Raw genomic sequence first — 23,383 nt, forward strand, 5'->3', positions numbered from 1 at the left:
TAGTAAAATATGACCTCATTTCCCATTGTGGGAGATTGTACATGGGAGGCCCACAGGTGGAACTCCAGCACTTCCCCCCTGGGCTGGGACAGGTCCTAATGAGTATGTCCTCAGCATGTGAGCGCCATGGCTGAGGATGTAACTGTTACGCCCTTTGGACCCAAGCAATTAAGAACTTTGATCTGCTGACACAATTTATAACCAGTCTTCTTTACAGTGTTGTGGTCATTAGGGGCCATATGTAGGTAGCTAAATATCGGTTGGTAACGGCCGAAAATCGGTAAATTTCCCGTTACCGACCGGTATTTAGGCAATTGAGATGTAGGAGGCTGGATTTAAGGATTTGGTAATTTACCGATTCGTTAAGGAATCGGTAAAATACCGAATTGGTAAATTTCCGACTCCTTAAATCCTATGTAGGGAGCACTCAAGTGAGTGCATTTTTGTTTTAAGGATTCGTTATTTACCACCAACTACAGGTTGGTGATAAATACCGAATACCTTTTAAAAAGCAATATTGTGCTTTTCTAGAAATGGGCATGTATGTGCGCAACATGTGCACACATGCACGATTCAGGGGTGGCAGGGTGTCAATGTGACACCCTGCCATCCTTGAATATGCTCTCCCTATTACCGAATCGGTATTTACCGAATCGGTATTAGTGAATGGCTTCCCATTCATTCCTATGGGCCTCCAGGCCCATAGGAATGAATAGGAAGGTATTCCTTATTACCGATTTGGTAAATACCGAATCGTTAATAACAAATATTACCGAATCGGTAACATTTACCGATTTTTTACCTACTTTCAATTTACCGATTCTAAAATACCGAATCGGTAAAATTCTGTATTTAGGAATCGGTAAATAGAAATTACCTTCATATGGCCCTTCTTCACTAATAAGGATTGACTTATGGCTACTTGCACAAACCATTTGTGGAGTTGCAAATGGCTCAATTCACACAATCGGTCTATTTCCAGTCACCAAAATGCTTAGCAAGGGGAATTTTGACTACAAAGTGGAATGCTACATACAAATGTGTTGTGACTGCAATACTGTCACAAAACATTTGCAATTTACAAAAGAGAGTCAGTGGGACATCGAGTCAAAGGCATGCAGCATTGTGGAGCCTTGCTCATCCTTGCCTTGCTGGAGGACAGCAGCTTCCAAATAGGGACTAAGTCCAATGGTAAAACCTTGAACCAGGGAAGGGGATACATCAGTTTATCCAGCACATCTTGATGATGTTACATAAAGTTTGAGGGACCCTAATGGACCTTGTTAAGAAGGAAACAAGTTGACCTAGATGGTTTTCCTAGTTTCGTGCTGCTTCAGCATAGCTCACATTTCTTTGAAGTCTGTTGGCTACTTGTGCTATAGCCACCAAGGGTTTAGTGGAGATTCTCTCAGAACGTTGTTTTGATATAACTAAAGTGTTTTTTGTGTTTTGGTATGAGTACCTCCTCTCAAATAGTAACCCCATTTTTAAAAGACATGTTCACAAAGTGGTGATTCCCTACATTGGAACATTGATCAGATTTCGAGTGAATCTAATAGCACTCATATGGTTCTGCTTCAAGTTTTGAGTATATTTTTGATACTCATAATTTCATTGACAAAAAAAACTAAAAAGAAAAAGCCCAAAACCAAGCGTGTTCAAAGAATGAATAGCAAGAGCATGTTTTTGAAGGACTTTTATAAAAATTCTATTCATTGTATTGGCAGAAATAACATTGCTGTATCTGTTTCAGTTAAGATGATGGGACATGTGGCACACCTGCCCACATTATGCTTTGCAAACAGTATGCTAAATATGTATAATCTTGACTCAGCTGACAGCAAAGAGTAACAGAAGTTTGAATGACGTTTGGAGCAATGCAAATCAAACCGTTTTCTGTTCCTCAATAATTTGCAATTTAGATTACTTAATATAAAAATAGGTGCACACACAGAAGGCGTAGATTTTGAAACTTCACATTATTGAAAATGGCATCATTTTCTGAGCTGAAAGAGCTCCATGATCGACACTTGGATGTGACTGCGATGGTGACTGAATATATGGCAAAGGATTCTGCCTTCGTCAATGATGGGATAACACAGATGTTACCTGCTATCAACAAAATCTTCACCTCAGGTCTGTTTTTAATATCTCCTGTCATCCCAGCTTAAGGTGGGGAGAAATTTTGCGGTTGACAAATATGTAATCCATGTTTATACATTGAATTCTTGCTTTTGGTGCCTCAGTTGTTTAATCGGTTCTGGTTATTCAAAGACAAGATTGATCAATATATGTAAATGCAAATTGATGTAGCTACTGAAGTCAAAAGGATTAATAGACAAATGACAGAAAGATCAAATTCCATTTTTGTGCTTGGGACAAAAAAGACATTGATAATGAAAAGTACATTGTAATTTATATACATATTTACCATTCATCCATAGATTTTTGTTCATTGTGCATTGAAAAGCAAGATGAATGTCAAGAATGTCATTTATTTTCACTCATGTTGCACAAATAATGTAAATTTTGAGACTGGAGAATCGAAATAAAAAACAGGAGGCTGTTTCTACAACCCACTATTAAAAACACACTCGATGGGACCTTAAAATATTAATGATACTAACATTCTGATGCCTCATGAATGAAATAAGCAAATATATTTCCCTGGTTCTTTTAATGAATCTTGTATATCTCATTTTTTCATGATAATACAATTATGACCATATGTGCACAGTTTCATATATTCTAGCCTAGATTACATAAATTAGACTTAAATTCACACCAGGCATAAAATGTAGCCCCTCTTTACCCTTAGTTTGCCCTGAGCATGAATAGTGCACGTTCAAGGGCTGCATTCAAAGGTACTTCTGTCTCCCACATTTATGTAGTCAGCAGTGCTTTCCTATTGCCGCATATTTACATTTTGTATTATATTGGGTTACTCTGGCGTTATTCACAAAGGTAAATCTACTACTTGTAGAATGCACAATGGGTTTTTACTTCTGCGGGTATTAACAAAATAGGAGTGTAAAGTCACTCAGGCATTTAGGGCCTAATTACGAGTCTGGCAGTCCTTGGACTGCCAGACTTGTGGTGGGACAGTTTTATGACTGCCACATTACAACCCTAGTGGTCCTGCCACCCTGGGAGCACCGTCTCTGCTAGGGAACCACCGTTCCAGGTCTGTTGGCTCAATGGACTAATGCGTCCTCTGCAGGGGCCTGTGTTTTACCTTATGGTCACATGTTCAAATACCAGAAGGCCCACTCAGCCTTTCATCCATCTGAGGTCGATAAAATTAGTACCATTGAGTTGGGTAACAATAAACATCTGCTATTCAGCGCAAAGATACCCCCGCGTGAAAGTACGCTTTACAAATACACATTCCCTGCCTGTGGCGCAGAGGGCTGCCGTGGTCCAGGCAAGCATATTACGAGTTTCTTCTCTATTAGGGTTATCATGGTGGTTTCTATCCCTTGAAAACCCTGGTAGAAAGGAAACAAAGGGGGTCCTACAGGGCAACCCTGTGCCTCATACCCTGTAGATGCAGACAGTGGCAAAACATGTGCCTCCCTCTATGCATGTACAGAAGTCCCAGCACAGCATGAACTTTTCAGAATATACAGTGCTGGAACTTTTTTTTATGTTCCCATTGTGGTGCCTATTCTATAGGCACTGCAGTGGGATACCAAAGGAATCACCTGCCAATGACAAAAAACAGTCATTATGTGGTGGGCGGATCGCACAAAGGTTTGCCGGTGCAGCTGCGATGCGGTCTCACCAAAGCACCATCAAACTAAATCAGTCACATTGAATTAATGTTCTACACCCCCTTAAAGAGGGGGTAGAGACAAATTTATAAGTGGAAAGTTACTACTGCCAAAAACGAACAGTAGTAAGTCCAGCACCATACATGGTCCACCACTGAGACGCAGCACTTTCATGGAAAATGAGGGAGTCTGGACCCGATTCACAGAACTAACTTAAGACAAAATCCTAAACTTACTACCATTTTGGTATTCATAGAAGGCACTTACTCATTTTGGTATTCACAGAAGGCACTTACTCATTTTGGTATTCACAGAAGTTAGGAGTCCTAACTTTAGGACTCCTAAATGCCTTCTGTGAATACCGAAAGTCTTAAAGTTAGGATTTTTCTCAGTTTAGGAGTAGTAAAGTTAGGACTCCTAACTTTACTGCTCCTAAACTGAGAAAAATCCTAACTTTAAGACTTTCGGTATTCACAGAAGGCATTTAGGAGTCCTAAAGTTAGGAGTCCTAACTTTACGACTCCTAAACTGAGAAAAATCCTAACTTTAAGACTTTCGGTATTCACAGATGGCATTTAGGGGTCCTAAACTTAGGACTCCGAACTTCTGTGAATACCGAAATGAGTAAGTGCCTTCTGTGAATACCAAAATGGTTGTAAGTTTAGGATTTTGTCTTAAGTTAGTTCTGTGAATCGGGCCCTTAGTGTTTTAAAATGAAACCGCAGAGTTAAAATTTACCTACATTATTTTAAATAATTAAATACATAAAACATTGTTTTTTAATGTTTAAAAAATTATCTAAAACAACATGTTTTGTTTTATTTTGAATTATTTTAGCATTTAATAATTTAATAATTTAAAGTAAAATATAATTGAATTACTTCAAATTAATTCTATACGTAATTTGTCATAAGTAATAATACATTATACAAAATACAGAGGCAGATTTACAAGTCCTTTGCAACACTTTTGCACCGCCTTTCATTCACTTATGTGATTCAGCGGCGGTGTAAAAATGCGGCCAATTTCCAACGTGACTCATCTAGGGAGATGTGTCATGTTGTAAAGACCTGCGTCACATTATACCTGCGTCAGGAATAATGTATGTAGGGTGGGTGTTTCCACACAGGAAAGCCTTGTGAAAGTCATGCAGTGAAATCTACAAGATTTCATTGTTCCACTTCAAGGACACCACAGCATCAAAACCTTATGTCTGCTTCAAGCAGAGTGACGCAGTACAATAAATATAGACCACAACATGCATTACTGGAGTTGCATCGTGCTTGCGACATGACTCAAGCAATGCATGACTTTTGGGCCAGCAGATGTGTCAGAATTTCTGATGCATCTGTCAATCCTTTTGCCATGGTGCACCGTATTATAAATACGACGCATCTATGGTGGTGCAAGGGTGTCACAGGCTGCTGCGGAAACATTGACACATCACTACAGATGTGTCAGTTCCTTGTAAATCTGCCCCACAATATTTTAACTTTATGTATGATTTTATTGTCTTCTATACTTCAGAAAAATAATGGTCATTTAATATATTTGACTAGAAGGAGTACCTTTCCAACAAACTGTTTGTCTCTCTACCGTATTTAGTATTTAGTATTGGGAGGGCCACCAGCTTTCTGTCGAAGCCCTCTATTGATGGAGAGCTACCTGTCAAGGCCCGATGGAATGGCAGCTGTCTTAGTAAGCTTATACAGCCCACCCTATTTAGAGCATACTGTCTGAGGCCTTTTTTTCTGTTTCCCACTGCCAGGTAAAACCAGGTGGTGGGGCTAGAAAAACAAATATTGACTTCGTACCCAGAGGAAACACTCCCTGGATACACGGCTAAGTATTTTTTTGTTTGTTTTTGTTATGCTCCGGTGACTCACTGTGTGTGATGCTCTGCATGTTCTGGCATGCATGGGACCTGTGGACATTGAGCAGTGGTTGAAGGCACCATAAAGACAGCAGACGCACAAAGACACAAAGAATGATGAGAGGAATTCCTGAAGTTTGTCTAACCACCAGCAATCCCTCAGGGTAGTATTCTGACCCATTGTTCTTTTGCCCATCATCAGTCCAGTCCTAGCAATATGCAAATTAGTCTTGGTACTGCTTCAGTATGAAAAGTCCATCCCAAATTGTAAAGACACGCCCACTCTAAAATGGAACATGAGAAACGGAAGAAAGGTTTCAGCCTGATTGGGCCTCATCAGTTGGGTGTAGGTTGGTTCCAGGTGCATAGTGAGCAAGGGTCACTTCGCCGCTTAGGGTTACATTTGGTAAATAAAATGCTTGCAGCTCTGCATAATAGGGAAAGGGCAGCAATGTGCCATATTCAAAATAATTTCTGCTTCTGTCCTTGTGCTGCACAAAGCAATGAGGCAAATTACTCGGAATGTAGCACACATGGAAAGAGTAACAACAATAAATAAAACTATTTCTCCTCATTATGCCTCCCCTGAGAAGCATTGCCCTCTTACTATAACGTCACTGTAACCTTTGTTTTTTAGTGAATTTCCAAGTTTTTTTTAAAGCTATTTACTCACCCCCAGGGCCCAGCAACACATTTAAGGGGAAGGGAGCATGTATCCCCCCTCCCTTGGCCGATGTAAAACCCGGGGACTCTATCTACATGGGTCCAGCTTCATATGTGAAAGGAAGGGGCACTTAGGGTATTCTAATGCAACTGCCATGGTTTTTGACACATTCAATGATTTACCAACATCTCTGTGTGACTCTGCAGATGAGGTCCTTGGGTTCTGATGTGAACGTGAGACCCTGACTTGTCATGTTCTTCTGGAGAGGAAGTAAGCTATCCTTTTGAGTGCTGGGCCTAATATTCCAGCAGTGTGTAGCCTGGTGAAAAGTGTGTAGTGGGAGACAGTGTAGAAAGCAGCAGAGCAGCAGAGAGGGCAAGGAGGAAGAGGTCAGAAGTCTGCCCATGGTCCAGGATGGTACGTATGTCATCTGTGGCAACGATGAGCACTGTTTCGGTGCTGTGGCTGTTTCAGAATCATAATTGTGAGTCATCCAGGAGGTTTTTGCATTCTAAGGGGTCCTGATTGTGACTTTGGCTAGATAAGGGAACAGAGAGAATGGTCGGTAGTTGCTGAGTACTGCAGGGTTGGCTATAGGTGTTTTTGAGGAGGGCAATGATTTCGTCAAGTTTACAGCTATCTGGGAAGGGGTTATTTTGTTCCAGGTGTTGATGATGGAAGTGAGTGCAGCATTTATCGTGGCTCTTCCCAGGTTGTAGCTATGGTGGGATCCCCTGAGTGGACTGTCTTCATATTGCTGCAGTGTAATTGGTAGATGGAGGGTTATCATGCTATCAGTTGGCAATCGTTGGTTGATGAGCTTAGCAGGCTGGAACGATTGACAGAGGTGACTCGGGTTTAAAGTTGCTGCAGATCTTGGTGGTATTTTCATGGAAGAAGTTGGAGAGGTCGTTATACATCATGGATGTATGCATGGAAATGGGCATAGACTACCTAATGAATGTATGCCTCCCTGACAACTTATGTAACAGAGTTCAATCATCTGCCATGCTTAACATGTTGTTATAAAGCCATCCAAGGCCACACAAATCAGGCCTTGTGTGTCTTATTAGTAGTAGTAGTAGTAGTAGTAACTGATTTCTTTCCATAAAACATACATTCCATACAATTTTTTATTCTATGAAATAATCCAACACTTAATACAGCATTAAAATCAAGTTCAATTGAATAAGAGCATCATGCATGTAAAATAATAGTTCCCTTGTCCAATCAGCCTGCCTCTTTTAAGTAGTAATAGTTTTTGTAAAGTCAATAATACGAGGAAATAAAACACAAAGACAATTCCTACCTTTTGATGCTTTGTTACGTTCACCGAGCCTACTATTCAGCTAACCTATTCCTACAGACTAGTTGTAGACACTTGCTAAGATTAAAATTCAATTTAGTTTCAGTAAAAAATGTAACAAAAGGATAATGAACTTGAAACTTGCCCGTACACTAGTCATACTAGGGGACACAAGTACTAGTGATGGTCAGTGTGCTGTTCAACTATGCTTCTCTGCCACCCCTAGAACTTCTGCTATTTCGCTCACCTTATCAGCCCTACGGCAAAGAGATATTTACTTACAGAGGCCAACATGAACACAGAGAAGAGCTATCACCTTTCAGGGACCTTAAAGCCTCTGTATGTCTCATAATGCTTAAGTAATTACACAGCGGGTGAATCCATTTGCCTCTAGGCTTGTTATATTTGGCGCAAAAAGCAAGACATGGCTTCAGCTTTCATGGGCTGACATAGGGCACATTGTACGGAAATTACCATGACCATCACTTCTGGCAGCATTCCACATAGATGTAAACGTCCTTATTTCAAGTGTATCATAGCAAAACTTTGGGTACAAGGTTTTTGGCAATGGCTGCTGTCTAAAAAGTCTTTTTGCCAGTCTATCAGAAGGAGGAATTGATTTGTCAGTCTACCTAGAGGTGTGACGAAGACTAGCCTGGATATACTTCCAATAACACGTTTTTAACTGATTCTTTGAGGAAAATGTCAAGGTAGTACAGTCTGTCCAAAATATGTGAAGCATGTGGGCTGGCATGAGCACAGCCTCAAGGGCAATGGGCAGTATCTAAGTTGCTTTTTACTATGCATCAATGAAGCCTTTGTGTACTATTTGCGTGGCCTTGCATGGTGCAAGCTAAATGCAAATGGGTACTAAACTGGTGGCCGTAGCGATTGCATAATGCATGGGCATTAAAAGCAAGATCAGTTCATATCAGACTATCACAATCATATTCACATTCAATGCCTCTGAGTGGTTGAATACACTCAGTTACTCTACACTGCACACATCAAAGCATAGCCTCACACAGCAGACATTGTGCAACAAATGGCTGAAGTATGGATTTTCCCATGCAAACACCCATAATAGATTCCCATGTATTAAGGTGTTGTGACAAATTCATAGCTGTCATTCTTGGCCCTCACATACACACTTGTCAAGAGCAGGAACATATATCTGGCAGATACCTAAACCTATTTTCCAAGTGTCCACCATTTTATTTTATTTTTTTGAGTTTTATATAGGTCTGGCTAGACCCGGAGGTATCAGAGTGCTTTACATGAGGATCAGAGTTACAGGTTACAAGTTACATTTGTTCCAAGAGTAAAAATCAAACATGGGAAAAAAGAAAGCAAAGTTACGGAAATTCGTCAGGGGAGGGGGAGGGATGGGAGAAAAACCGGGAGACGGGGAGAAACTGTGCCCAATGTCTGGCTGGGTAGGTTACTGCCATTGGGATGAACCAGGGCCGATCTCCTCTATAGCTGAATCGAGCAGCTCCACCAGGCATTGTACAAAGTGCTCGGACTCCGCTGTCAGGATAATGATCAGGTGCAATCAGAGAATGTCATAATAAAGCAGGGGACTTGGAAAGATGAGATACCGCAGTCTGAACAAAATCCAGATGCCATCTTGAGGTCAGGCACTGTCCTGAGAGGGCTCTGTAAGGAATATTTTGGCTGAGAATAAAGTGTGTAGAGGCACCCCATGCACCTCCATAGTGATGACGCTCCACCACTTCCCAGGAGGTGTTCCTACTTCTTCAAAAGAAACAATCCTGTGCCCCTCCCCAACACTGGGGACCAAGTTCAGCACCTGCAAAATCCAAAGCCAGCACCAATTTCCACCATTGGGGGTGGAGAACTCAAAGCTCCCGCTCGCCGCTGGTCAATAACTCCGAGCAGACTTGTATGAAGATTCCCAGTGTGGCAGTCAGTCTCAATCCTGCATTCTGCCTCCCTATGTGGCGGGCTGCATGTTAAGGTCAGGCAAGTCCTGTCTGAGTGCCATATTGAAGTCAGTCAAGTCCCTCCCAGGCTCTTCCGGTACAGTTCTCAGTCCCCCAGGCCACCACACTTCACCTAGGAATGTTCTGCCCCCAAGGCTGACCTCCTCACTGCAAGGAGGTTGCTCATTGCTGGCAGACTAAGACTCCAGATGGCCATGGCCATGAGGCCCCAAGTGGGCGCCCACAGTCGTGCTGTCACCACACCTCCTGCTCTCACTGCATGACTGATTCCTCCCGCTGCTCCCCTCTGCCACTCCCGCTCATCAGTGGAGGACCGCTCTCCCCGTTACCTCTTCTCAGCGCTTGGTTCTTCACCCAGGGCAGGTCTTGCCAGCTGGTGCAGGACGTGCCGCGCCTCAGCATCTTCCACCTTACCATCCTGCACCATTGCCGACTTTGGAGCAATGTGTATCGTGCGTCTGCTCCTCGCTCCCGCACCTCCAGATGGCAGCCCTCAACTCTGCGAGTGCTGGACCGTGCTTCATTCAGGCAGTCAACACAGAACCCAGTGTGCACAGCAGGATTCTTCGAAGGGGCTCGCTCCGTCGTCAGCTATGCTTCTCAGGGCGCAACACCAGGTATCAGCCGCAGCACGGCCCAATGCAGAATCCGTTGCAACACCACAATCAGCTGGGCCTGTCACAGGACTCAGCTGCTGCAGCATATATTGGCGATTTTCCCTGGAGAGCGGACTACTACCCGATCGTCTAGGGGGCTTCTCCAGTGGTCAGTCTAGGCCGTCAGGGCAGCTTGACTTCCAGTCCGGTCGTATGCGATTTCACGGTATTCAGGTGCCATTTTTTGTGCCGTGCCCCGGGGATCCCGAAAACCAATAATAGACTTCCCAAGGTCATTAGAGCCTCTGTTTTCAACCCTGCTGTTGGTCTGAGTATTCCGATCACGGAATCATATCTTTTTGTAAGGGTTGGATGCGACCGAGTGACGCTCTGTGGCGTAGCTTATACATGCTGCTCAAATGGGACGACAGGGATAGATAACCTTTGGTACTCGTGAATTTGAAACATTGAGGAAGTACACTGCTGTGGGTTTTCTCTAGGACCGATATTGCGATGCTTCCTTTTGGCAAATCTCTCTCATTCGCAATCATATTTTCCCTGAAGAAGTCCATTTACATGGATGAAATGTGTTGCCTGTCTTCATTGCATACATAGTATGCTCTGTAAAAACAATAAAATAAAATAAAGACAGGAATCATATCCATTCTTTGTGTTATTGTTGTGGTGCATCTCTACATCTTATACTACTATTTGTAGCCTATTCAGTTTATGCACCTTTGCAGCAGGTGCCTGTAGTGTGTGTGCACAAATTGCATACATATGTATAAAACTGTACTTTCAGACAATGGGTTAGGAGCAGACTTTATGGTCTGCTGCTCTTTGCTCGACTGAAATATGTGTCATTGCATACATTGACATCATTATTAAAAGACATGTGTACCTTTAATTTTGACTTGTGAAATATAGTTGTTTTGTCTAAGAATGGGATTGCACATGTAGAGGACCAAAACAGATATGATTATGAGTCCAGTACATTTTTTGGCCTGACTTCAAGTGATACATATACAACATCCACATTGTGCTGTGCTGATACAGAAAGAGTGTGTCACCTTCATCCTGTGGATTGACGATGACACATCAAGCTTTTGCTTCTTGCATCTCACCTCCGTCGATGACACAACTAAGGTAGTTTGCAGCTGGCCAAGCCTGGTCCCAGTATCTGGCCAAGGCTCCATCATGGTTGCCCTGAACTTTTGTATTTGTCCCATTCAATCACAGCCAAATATCCCTGTGTGCAGTTTATGTTTCTGACCAATACATTTCAGTCTATTCTTTAATAATTAATAACCCAAGGTCAATTTATTGGATTATTGACATTGTGGTAGTGTTTTGTTCATTTAATTAAGCTCTAGTTGTCACACAAGGTATGTTACACATTGCCTATAAAGTTAAGCCTTACTGCTCTGTGCCGAGCTACCCAGGGGTGTGCAGAGGTTGATTTAGTTTAAATACTTCAAAAACATAATCAATAATCCATTTCTGTAAATTTTTCTTACCAGGTGCTGTCAAAGGGGAGCTCCTGATTGAGCTGTCCCATGCTGCTTTCATCCAATGGACCTTTCCAGCCTGTGACTACTTTTCAGACATAATTCTTGGTGGCTCAACTGATCAATGTGTTGCAGTGATTGAGAAGTGGCGGAGAAATGAGCCCGGTTCTTTGGACTGGAGTCATGTAGCAAAGGCATTTTGTGAGCTTCAGGGCAAAAGGTATGTATTCTGCACCTGATGATGTATTTCAAATGCCTACCTATGTTTACCTTGCCAGCAGTCCTAGCACCAAGGGCTACAGGATTACTTTCTTGAAATCAGTTTCTAGTTTCCAGAGGTGAGCAGCAGGTTCTTGCCATTTTTCTATTGTTGATACTAGAAATGTGTAGGGCACTCAGAAAACAGTTTTCCATCTTTGAACCTGTAAGTGAGCAAGCATGAACTGTCTCTCACTTTTGCTTGAAATGCATCACATCAAATGGTGTGCAAAGTGGTTTGTAATTCGGTTAATACGCATTAGATCGCACAGATGTTTACCAACTCATTCTGAATCACAAATAGGAGAAGTCTTGATTGGGCATCTCCTCTTTTTCTTATGATTATCAACGAGATGTATCACTGGTTTGTGACTGCAATTGTGGTAATATAAGTTAAAAAAGTTACCCATTTAGGAATTGTATAAGTGTGCCTGCTCCTGTAAATGATATTCCCAAATGGGTTTTTGTTTACAAAAACAGCAGAGCTTTGAAAAACAAATCCCATTTTGGAATTCAACTAAAGGGATGGTGGTATTTTGTACCCCATAAACGGTCATCCTTGTGTTTGGAGCCAGTCACTGGGAGTCACAAAATGTGCCCCACCTATTTACTAAACATTAGGCAGCTTTTTACATACCCGATGTAACTAACAATTCTGCAATGTAACTATATTAGTACAAAGGTTTTATTGCAGCTAGTTCAAGAGAACTTGGTATCCAACCCCCGACCACTATTTGTGACCTATCAGTTTGTACACCATTCTCTCAGCTTAACAGCAAATATAAAAGAAGAAATGTCAACATTTTGACAAATCTAAACTTGTGATTGAGGAAAGCCTGGGGTCCCCAGCTGGCCAAATCTCAACTCAAATTGACCCAAATAGCTGGGGGTATACTAAAAATGACAAATGCCTCCACTTATAAGCCTATAAGCCCTGGTCTTGAAATTTATAAAACGAGGGCAAGAGCGGCGGCATTGTACGGAGGGGAATTATGGGGGCATGCAGTTAGACCTGAAATTACAAAAGTAGAGAACAGATTTCTGCGGCAGCTGCTTCTGCTTCCCCAAAGTACACCTCTCCTACCGCTAAGGCTTGACCTGGGTCTTCTCCCCATCCAGGAGGAATTAGCCATTAAACCCCTTAGGTTTTGGAGGAGGCTATGGTTGACGCCCGAACTTCTGCAGTACAGAACCGAACTTCAAGAAATATTGTGTCTAAGCAAAGCAGTGCATATTCCCTGGCTCTCTTATGTCAAACAAGAACTCTTGACAATGGGCCTTGCGGATAGGTGGCTCAACACTGCAATAGCCTGTAGTAAGATTTCAGGGAAGTCATTTACTGAGTACCATAGATCTCGCTGCTCCAGTGTTTGGTTGCATGACTAGCAGAATGGTTCGATGGTAAAAGCATTTCTAGAGGTTAAATCTGTATATTCATTTGAAGATTATCTGAATGTGATTTACCCTACTCTGGCTAGGAAGCTTTATATACAATGGAGGTTCGGCTCCCTTCCTATAGCGTGCCTTACCAGCAAATGGTCTTCGTCAGGGGCCACACAATGCCCAGGTTGCGGAATGGACAATGAAAATGAATGCCATATTTTATTTTTCTGCCCTCTCTACAGTAGAGCCCGGAAGTACTGGATAGTACCAATTTGTAGAAATTTAGGCTTCCGGAAATGCTCAGAAGCACTAAGGATTTTTAAAACTGATACTGCTGGTCACATTGTGTTTGCACTTTCAAAGTTTTTGCATACTGTTTGGATCAAAAGGAGTTTTGTAATTTCAAATAGTGGTTAGTAGTTTTGGTCTATATTAGACGCTAAAATTGCAGTTACTGCCCCATTACTGTATGTTTTTACTGTACATATTTTTTACCTGTTCTTTTATGGCTGAAACATTGCCGAAATAAAGATTTATTGAATTGATTGAGGAAAGAAAAGTTGAAATGAGAAGCATGTGAAGAGCTTGAGAGTTGAAATATTAGTTTTTTACTGAAGAAGTAAAGCAGATAGACTTTTTTGTCACATGATTGGGTATCTCACTTTTCTGGTATCTTTAATCCATTAGGTAAAAAGGTAGAAAATTGGATGGCCTCAATATCTATCTGTAGCCACCCAAGTTAGTCTATTTATCACAGTATCCAAAGTGGAGGAGGCGATGGCACAGGAGATTTGCTTGAAAGCGCCAGGCTTTTTGCAAGCAACCCTAAACTGTGGGCACCACGGTTGATTAATGTTTTTAAGTCAGATTTTAATGGTCCCGTGCCTGCATCTTGGAAAGAGGCTCTAGTGGTCCTTGTTTTTAAAAAGGGTAATAGAAGTGACCCAGCATGCTACAGGCCAATTTCACTCGTTGACACCACAATTGAGGTGCTCGGCAGAGTCCTCCTTGCCCGTTTGAAGACTTGGGCATCCATTGTAGGGGTCATGTCTAAAACACAATATGGTTTTAGGAGGGGATGAGGCACAACCGAACAATGCCTTAATCTCTCCAAATTATTTAACAAATACGTGAAGGCCAGGAAGGGTTCAATCCACTTGTCCTTCATGGATTTGTCCAGTGCCTTCGACACAGTTATCCGGGATACATTGTGGACCATGATGAAGGGTATGGGTGTAGAGGACGCACTAGTATCCCTTCTCCAGAGGTTTCACCTTAACACTACGGTCGCCATAAGATATGGCACCCGAGGAGAAAAAACTGTGTCAATCGCAAATGTTGACTGGATCTCAGACCGACAAGCCTACACACCGGTGCCTGACTTCCGGTTGTTGGGGTTGCTGCAGCTGCAAGGAGAGGCAGGGAAGTGGCAGGAAAGCAGCATTGAATGCCCCCATAGGGGGGCCATAGGTGAGCTTATCCGGTCATCGTGAGTGGAGGACAGGAGCCCGCAAGAGACTGTGCTACTGCCGTTTGTGAGGCCGTTGAGAGACAATTGTGGGGCCGTTGCAGAGGCTGCGGCATCTCTGCGGCTTGGACAACAGATTGGCAGCGAGATTGACCATGAGACAGGGGTGAGTCCAGGCTGCACTTACGCTCACACAACACTGCACACCAGAGCTTGGACAGAGCTTGTGCCCCCTAAGGAGTGCCCAGCCCAATTTTAGGCACCTCCCGCCGAGGCAAAAAGAAACAAACAAGCACTAAATAAGCCTCAGCATCAGTCTCAGCATCAGCTCAACCCAGCAAAGTGAGCTGAGCATAAGCTCAATTAACATAGAGCAGCACCAGCAGGGGGCGGCATCAATTTTTGTCAGAGACTTTCGCTCTGCCGGTGCCGCCTCTGCCTGGACTGTCCTTACCGCTGCCCAGGCATCGGCTGCTACGTTTTAGCTTGGTCAGCTTGGTTAGCTGGTGTACCCCCTCTCTCACAGCAACGCCTTCCCCCCACCAGGCTACAACCCGGTACCTGGGCTCTTGATACTCCTGACACCTGTCGGCATCCCCAGATCCTGCTGAGGCCACAATAACAGACAAGGCAAGGCGGGGAAGAGAAGAGGGGATCATGGGGGAAAGGGTGCCCAAGCGGCGGTGGTAGTAGCTACCAGTTGCGAGTGCGATCCCAGTTCCTAGCAGAAGCGGTCCAGCTAGGCCTGGGTTCGTCTTGAAGGGCATCTGGGGTGTTCCCGCTTGGGACCTGGACTCACCCACAATTCCCAGCCCAGCTCAGAACCAGGAACAAAGAAGTGGGAGCTGCTACAAAAGCTGCAAGAGCTACAAAAGCAAGTCAAGCCTGCGATAAGACGAGCCAGTGACTGTTATTTTCTGGGGGGTCAAAGTTGGGGATTCACTGCAGGGACTTTCTGGCTTCTGCAAAACACCCCTGGAGGAAAGGGGAGCAAACACGCAGAGTGACGCACAGAGGGCAGAGGGCGGGTGGCATCATTTTGACAGGCGGTGATGCATTTGCTATTGAAGCCTGCCTGCCTGCTGACTCCTGCTGCCTCCTGCTGTTGACTGCTATTCGTGGCCTGCAGTCTTGAGCACTGGCTGTTAGCCGTTGGACACGGGGGACTGGTGTCACCATTTTGAGGATCACTTAAAGAACTTAAAGGACTTAAACTTTTTAATAAATAAATATACAATTTATACAAATTTACATATATAAAAAAAAGGGTGCCATCGAACTGCAAAGCAAGAAAACCCGCAAAAAATTAAAAGCCAGTCACAGCACTGCAAAACATGAGGTCAGGACGTGTGCGTGGAGGAACTACATCTACAGATAAAATCACTGGGCGCAAAAGGAAGCTGAAAACATCTGCTGGTACAGTGGGCAAACCACAGGCAAAAATTAGACCTGCTATACAGAAACCTGACACTATAATTGAATTAATTTCAGATATTAAAAGGACAAGCAATATAAACAACATAACACCAGAAAACAAAATCTTAAAACATTGCCTTTTCCAGCCAAAAATAGATACACAATTTTGGTTCCTAAAAAAATGCGGGGTACACTCTTCTCTCAGGCCCTACCCCAACAATGGGCCTTTTGAGTCCCCTCCAGCCCCTACACCAAATGGAAAGTGGAGAGAGAGAAGGAATCAAAGATCAAAGTAGTAGGGCAGTGATTTCTGGTCTAATCAGTCCAGCCAGTCTTGTCAGTTTAACAACAATCCTACAGTATCAAACTATCTACGCCTCCCGGACACCTCAGATCTTGGGGAAAAAACCCAATGATGAAGATACGGAGATAAACCAGGAGTCGAACTCACAGAATTGGACTAGGGAAAAACTGAAAGTTACTACAGAAGGAATAGGCGTTTACAATATTGATGTAATAGACATCTCAAATGCTCCATCACCTAGGAGTATACTATGAAACAAAGTCAAAGGAGGAAATTTTAAAGAAGCAAATACGAAACATGAGATACAAGCAAAAGTGATACAATTGATATCAGACAGAGGCAATAGATACATTAAAATACAATTAAATAATAGGAAATCAAATCATTGTCATTCATTAATCCGCAGATATCAGATAAATAAATTACTTAAGGAGGGACGAACCAAAATGATATCCGGCAAAGATACTTATCAAAAGTATCACCCTCAGATGGCAAAGTAGGGATAAGAGGAAAGAAAAGAGAGGAAGAAAGAAAAGACGGAAAGAGTAGGAAAGAGATGAGGAAAGAAAAAGAGAGACAGAGAGGAGAAAAGGAAGAGGAGAGGATTTCCAAAGGATTCACCCAACACACAAGACAACACTAACCAGACAAATCAAAGGGATATTGCTCCACCAGCCCCTCGGAGGACAACTCCATGTTTGAATCTAAGCCTTTCCAAACACCAGTAGATATAGAAGGGGATAGATGAGCATGGTCAACTGACGTATGAGCACTTCGTAGAAAGGAAACCCAAGCCCACCAAGTATGATAAGAGACGGATTAAAAGGATTTCCACTCCATGAGAATTACTTTGACTGCAATAGTCAATAAGAGATCCAGCAACTGTAACTCCATGGGATCTAAAGGCAGAGGGACTGGGGCCGCCAACGGACCTAAAAGGATTAATGGAAAAGAAAGTTGGAATTTAATGTTAAAGATGAGCATGAGGTGTTTGTGAATTAAATCCCAAAAGGATTGGAGAAGGGAACAATCAAGGAACATATGTTGAAAATCGCCTGGTAAAAGCCCACAACTCCAGCACAGATTGTCTTCTTTGAGATTTAGCGAGTACAAACGAGTGGGAGTCCAGTGAAGAAGATTAATAGAGAAAAACTTAGACTGCATTAAAGAGGGGGCGATTTTGTTACAATTAATATCTTGCCAGGTATCAGAAGAGATATGATCGGTAACACTATGATCAAAATGATGTAACCATTTTTGCTGTGCGACAGTTTGGGAAGGGAGTGTAGAGGACGATAAGAATTTGTAAATCCGAGACGCAACATGACCAGTCCTGATCCATAACTGAAAAAGCGTAATCATAGGGGAAGAAGGATGAAGGTGCATTTTAGCAAGTGCAACCTTTCATCTTAAGAAAAGTATAAAAGTCTAAATTAGATAAAGAAAATTGTTGAGCTAGGGATGAGAAAGGGGAAGGGTCATTGTTGGAATCATAGAGATGTTTAACAAGTGAGACACCTTTCCCAGCCCAGTAAGACATCAACTCTGGCTCAATATTAATTTTGATTTTAGAATTGCGCCAAATAGACGACCATCTAGTTTTATGGAGTGGAATTGCTACTCTCTTATCAACCTTGCGAACCGCAGCAATAGTGTCTAAAATAATAGAACGAGAGAATGGAATAGAAAGGGTATTCGTGGTTAAAAAAGAGGCAGTCGGCAGTGGGGAGGCCAGTTCCTGTTCTATTGTCAACCATGCTGGAACATGAAGAGATGGAGAAGAAACCCAAAGGGCACCCTGGGATGCCAGAAAAGCCGTTTGATACTTCCCTCAATCAGGAAAATTACAGCCACCCATATCATAAGATTTACGTAAAAATTTATAAGCAATCCTAGCCCTTCTGTCATTCCATAGAAATTTGGAAGTAAGCAAATCAAGTTCATGAAAGAAGGAATCAGAAAGCCTTACTGGAAGCATAGAGGAAACAAAATTAATAATAGGAGTGATCATCATTTTAAGAGTCTGCAGTCGGCCCCACCAAGAAATATGCTTCGGAGACCAAGTTTCTAAAAGACGTCTCACCTTAAGAATAGTTTGGGATTCATTATAAGTAGCCGTAGCATATAGGGTGGAACAAAAATAGATACCCAGATATTTTAGCTGTTTAGATTCCCATTTAAAGCCCGCCGAACCCATATGAGAGGAGAAGCAATAAGCATTTAAAGGAAACATCTCTGTCTTATCTTTGTTCAGAGTGTATCCTGAAACTTTTGAAAAAAGAGAAATCGTATCCGAAATAGCAGGGATGGCCAGTGCAATATCATCAGAAAAAATGAGAACATCATCTGCATATGCAGCAGTTTTTATCTGATGAGACCCAAAAGAGAGCCCCTTAATATCTGGATGCGAGTCAATCATTCTGAGAAGAGGATCAATGGACAACAAAAATAAGAGAGGGGACAAAGGACACCCTTGTCTAGTGCCCTGACAAAGGTTAAAAAAGGAAGACGTAGCACCATTCACCCGTATGTTAGCCCTAGGTCGGGAGTAAAGAGACATAACCATACGAATAAAGGAATCACCAAGGTTATGTGCACATAAAACAGCTCTTAAAAAAGGCCAAGAGACCTTATCAAAGGCCTTTTCAGCATCAAGGGCCAAGGCCGCCGCCGGAAGATTAGATCGCTTGGCGGCACCAAGAATATGACAAAAAGTACGAATATGATCACGTGCAAGACGCCCCTTTACGAAACCTGTTTGGGAGGGATGAACCAATTGAGGAATAAAGGACTCTAAGCGTTTAGCTAAGATTTTAGCAAAGATCTTAGCTTCCATGTTAAGAAGGGAAATAGGACGAAAATTCTTGGGATCTGCATGATCCTTCCCTTCTTTGGGGATAACTACAATAGTAGCATCAGCCGCGGACCCAGACACAGAACCATCCTTAATAAAAGCATCAAAAACGGATTGAAGTTTCGGGACAAGCACGGAAATAAAGGTTTTATAAAACGCAATAGGATATCCATCAGGACCAGGAGCTTTACCAGAACGAGTAGCTTTAATCGCGGAAATTATTTCATCAGAAGTAATCGGACAATTCAATGAGTTATTATCTTCCTCCGAAACAACTTTCAAAGGAACCGACTTCAAGAACTCCTGACATTGTTCAAAAGAAGCTTGAGCAGACGGGGTATATAAATTATTACAAAAATCGCGGAAGACCTCAAGGATTTTACAGTTTGAAATTTTTTCATACCAAGCCGGTCAGTAATAGAAGAAATTTGGGAAGAATTACAAGAAGATTCCTGAAACTTTAAAGTGGCTGCAAGAATCTTGCCCGCACGATTTTTTAACAGCAATTTCTTAGATTTCTGAGCCTGAAGGCCAATATGAGCTCTCTTAGTGACTATAGTATTGTACGTATACTTTAAATTCTTAATAGATTGGAGGCAGGACTTATCCTTAGAATGTCGAAAAAGGGATTCCTGATGTTTAATCTCATCTGCTAAGTCCGTGAGTTCCTTTTTAATGGCTGCGTTTCTCCTTGACATACATTTAATGACCTGACCACGGAAAGTACATTTAAAAGAGTCCCAGAGAACAACAGGGGAACTGACTGACCCAACATTCTCAATAAAAAACGTCTCAATATCATTGGAAAACTCTCGCACCAAGGACTCATCATGTAAAATTTCTGTGTTTAGTCTCCACGAATGAGATCGTGCCCTAGGGGCAAAGGACATAAGAGTAAAAGTCACTGCGGCATGGTCAGAAATTAAAATAGGGTGAATAAGCGGAGAAGAAGAAGATTGAACCAGAGAGGAGTGAACCAAAAGATAATCAATGCGTCAAAAGGACGAATGAGGGGAAGAAAAAAAGGAGAAGTCACTACCAGTGGGATTATGAAGACGCCAGACATCCTGAAGATGGGTAAGAGAGCACATATTAATCATTTGTTTATGTGCTTTAGGGGGACGAAAATTAAAGGCAGAATTCCTATCTAAGATGGGATCCATTGGCAAATTAAAGTCTCCACCTACAATAAGATTACCAGAGTGAGGTGTATCATTTAGCTTTTTGGTGATCGCTTTCCAAAAGGACGGGTCATCCTTGTTGGGGGCATAAATATTCATGACAAAGAGGTCAGCATTACCATTGGACATCTTAGACAGCAACCACCGACCCTCTCTATCCTGCTCAGAGGAAACGATAGATAACCCAGAATGTTTAGAAACTAAGGTAATTACCCCATTTCTTTTACCACAAGCATCTGAACAAGCAACATCAAAGACCCACTCTTTCTTCAGAAACAATGCCTCCTTGGCAGAAAGCTTTGTTTCCTGAAAAAGGACGAGATCCGAAGAAAGAGATTTACAGTAGTCCAAAATCTTTGACCTTTTAACTGGGTGATTTAACCCTTTAACATTAAGGGAAAGTATATTCAATCCAGACATAGAACCATTATCAGGAAAAAAAGACATTTCATATATGACAAATGAACTACAACGTCCAGGAGAACCAACCAGCAGACATTAGAAGCCAACACGAAACAAGGTGAAACCAAAAAGGAAATCCGAAGAGAAAAAAGGAAAGAAGAGGAAAAAGAAAGCAAGAAAATACACAGAAAGAGAGAGAGAAGGGCCCATAAGGCAGGTCTGAAAAAGACCAAATTCATACAAGGGGGAACATGGGAAAAAGAGCAAGGGACCAACAAGAGGAATAAAAAACATCAGCATAAGTAGCCCCAAAACAGTACATAGCTAATTATACGTGTTTAAAAAAAGAACTATCTAAAAGCTAAGAACTGGAATTAATTATAGCATTTTGGAAACAGAGCAAAATGAAAGACTATAAAGGCAACACGTTTAACCAAGTTGATATATAGGTACCAGCTAAAATGGATCATAGAAAACGGGAAGGGCAGGAAAGAGAGAGAAAAAAACAAACAAGTGCATGCAATAAGAGCTGGTGGAAAGTGAGCTAAAAGTTAACATTACTATTAGGTAGAGCAAAACCAAAGCAGACTTCATAAAGAGAAAAAGGAACAGAATGAAGAGAAAAGAAGAAATACATTCTAAAGCATACTATATGATACATTATGGGAAAAATAAGTGAAACATAATAGAAAACGGCATATAGTAACCTCTCAATATAACAATCAATGAAGCCCTATGGCAGATAAATAAGAGAACTAATACTATATATAAATATGTAAAATCTATAGATAAGCTTATAGATAACTGACCATGAATAGATAAAACCAGATACACACAATTTGGCAAAAAGAGGTAAGCTTACCTAAGTAAGTGAACATGTAGGTAAAGAGGCATAAAACTATCAAGTACAAAGCATCTATAAAAATCTGACCTATTCGAAAAAGATAATTAATAATACTAAATAAACAAACCACTCAGTGATAAATCAGTAAAATAGATATAACTAGTGACTATAAAGACGACACATATTGACTCTAATTATAGCCATAAATAAGCATCTAATAAACACCTATGATTCAAACATATAAACAATCCATACATCAAAACGTTGATAAAACAAAGGAAAAAACAATGGCCTACTCCATAAATACGAGACAACAAAAGACAACCATGAGGCAGAAAGACCAACCACAAAGAGATAGAATGAACCAAATTTCACATCAAAATTCGGCGAAAATAAAGAAGTCGTACAACGGGATAAGAAACGGACCAGGACCTAATACGTCGAGAGACAAACTGGGAAGGCAAGGAGTAACAGGACGACACGCGAACAGGAGTGAAGTCAAACCATCAAGAGATGCTACCACAAAAAATTGGAAGGTTTATACAATAAAACTAACAACAATAAAGACCATTACACCATAACGATAACAAGGGAGCACCAAAAGACGACAAAGACACACCAAAACCAATGGACATAAAGACCACCGCGCAGATCTAAAATCAACTAGACTTAATAGATCTGACAAAGAAGAAAACACATTGCAGTATGTATAACCGCATCAGGTGCCAGAAGAACCAGGAACATGTGAGGCCTCCGTTTGAAGTTCCATCTGTAACTCCATCTGATTATCCAAAAACGAGGCCAAATCAGCAGGTTCATCAAAGATTCTGACACGACCTTTGAAAGTAATGCGGAATTTTGAAGGGCCAGCAAAGGAGAAGGGGATATTCATCTCAGATAAACGCTTCCGGAGATTAAGAAAGCCCTTCCTCCTTATCACCGTGTCCCTGGCAAAGTCTTGAGAAATTGAAATACGATGGCCATTCCAAGAAACAGCTCTAACCTTCCGCATGTGAGCCAAAATCTGCTCTGTATGCTGATGACGAAGTGGCTTAAAAATTACCGCTCTTGGTTGCGTAGCAGACTTGGGGCGAAAGGTGGGAACACGGTGTGCACGTTCCAGTTCAAAATCTCTTTGGAAAGAAATTTGTAGTGTAGAAGGAATCCATTGATAAAGAAACTCAATCATGGAAGATGCATCTTTCTCAACATCCTCCGGAAGACCAAAAATACGCAGATTAGATCTGCGATTACGATCCTCTTGTTCAGTGAGGTCTTTCCTCAATGCTGCCATGGAACGCTCCATCTGAGTGAGAGATCTAGAGTGCTTTTGCAAGGTATCCTCTGCGCCACTAATCCGTGTTTCTGTACCTGAAACACGAAGGGAAAGGGCCTTGAAATCATTCCTGATGGCTAACACCTCCACCTGCAGTAAATCTGTGTTAGTCTTAGTAGACTGCGCAATTTCATAGACCTCATTAAGGCGCGTCAGGATGGACTCAAGAGTGGAATTAGTGTCTTTTGGAGCAGACTCAGGTGTAGGGGATACCTGTTTGGACCTCTTAAGGGATGCTTTAGAGTCCTTT

At 42.0% G+C, this 23,383-nt stretch overlaps 1 protein-coding gene across 1 annotated transcript in view; it reads left to right on the plus strand.

Annotated features, from left to right (window-relative positions):
- Positions 1 to 1,817: 1,817 nt before the first annotated feature.
- Positions 1,818 to 23,383, plus strand: part of LOC146829805 (nicotinamide N-methyltransferase-like) — a 75,306-nt gene continuing 53,740 nt past the window's right edge. Inside the window, exons 1-2 of the mRNA XM_085608508.1 lie at positions 1,818 to 2,136; positions 11,700 to 11,907. Coding sequence (XP_085464634.1) covers positions 1,989 to 2,136; positions 11,700 to 11,907 — 356 coding nt within the window. The 5' untranslated portion in view covers positions 1,818 to 1,988. The remainder of the gene's footprint in view (positions 2,137 to 11,699; positions 11,908 to 23,383) is intronic.

This window comes from Triturus cristatus, chromosome 5_2, assembly GCF_964204655.1.
Source record: "Triturus cristatus chromosome 5_2, aTriCri1.1, whole genome shotgun sequence".
NCBI lineage: Eukaryota > Metazoa > Chordata > Amphibia > Caudata > Salamandridae > Triturus > Triturus cristatus.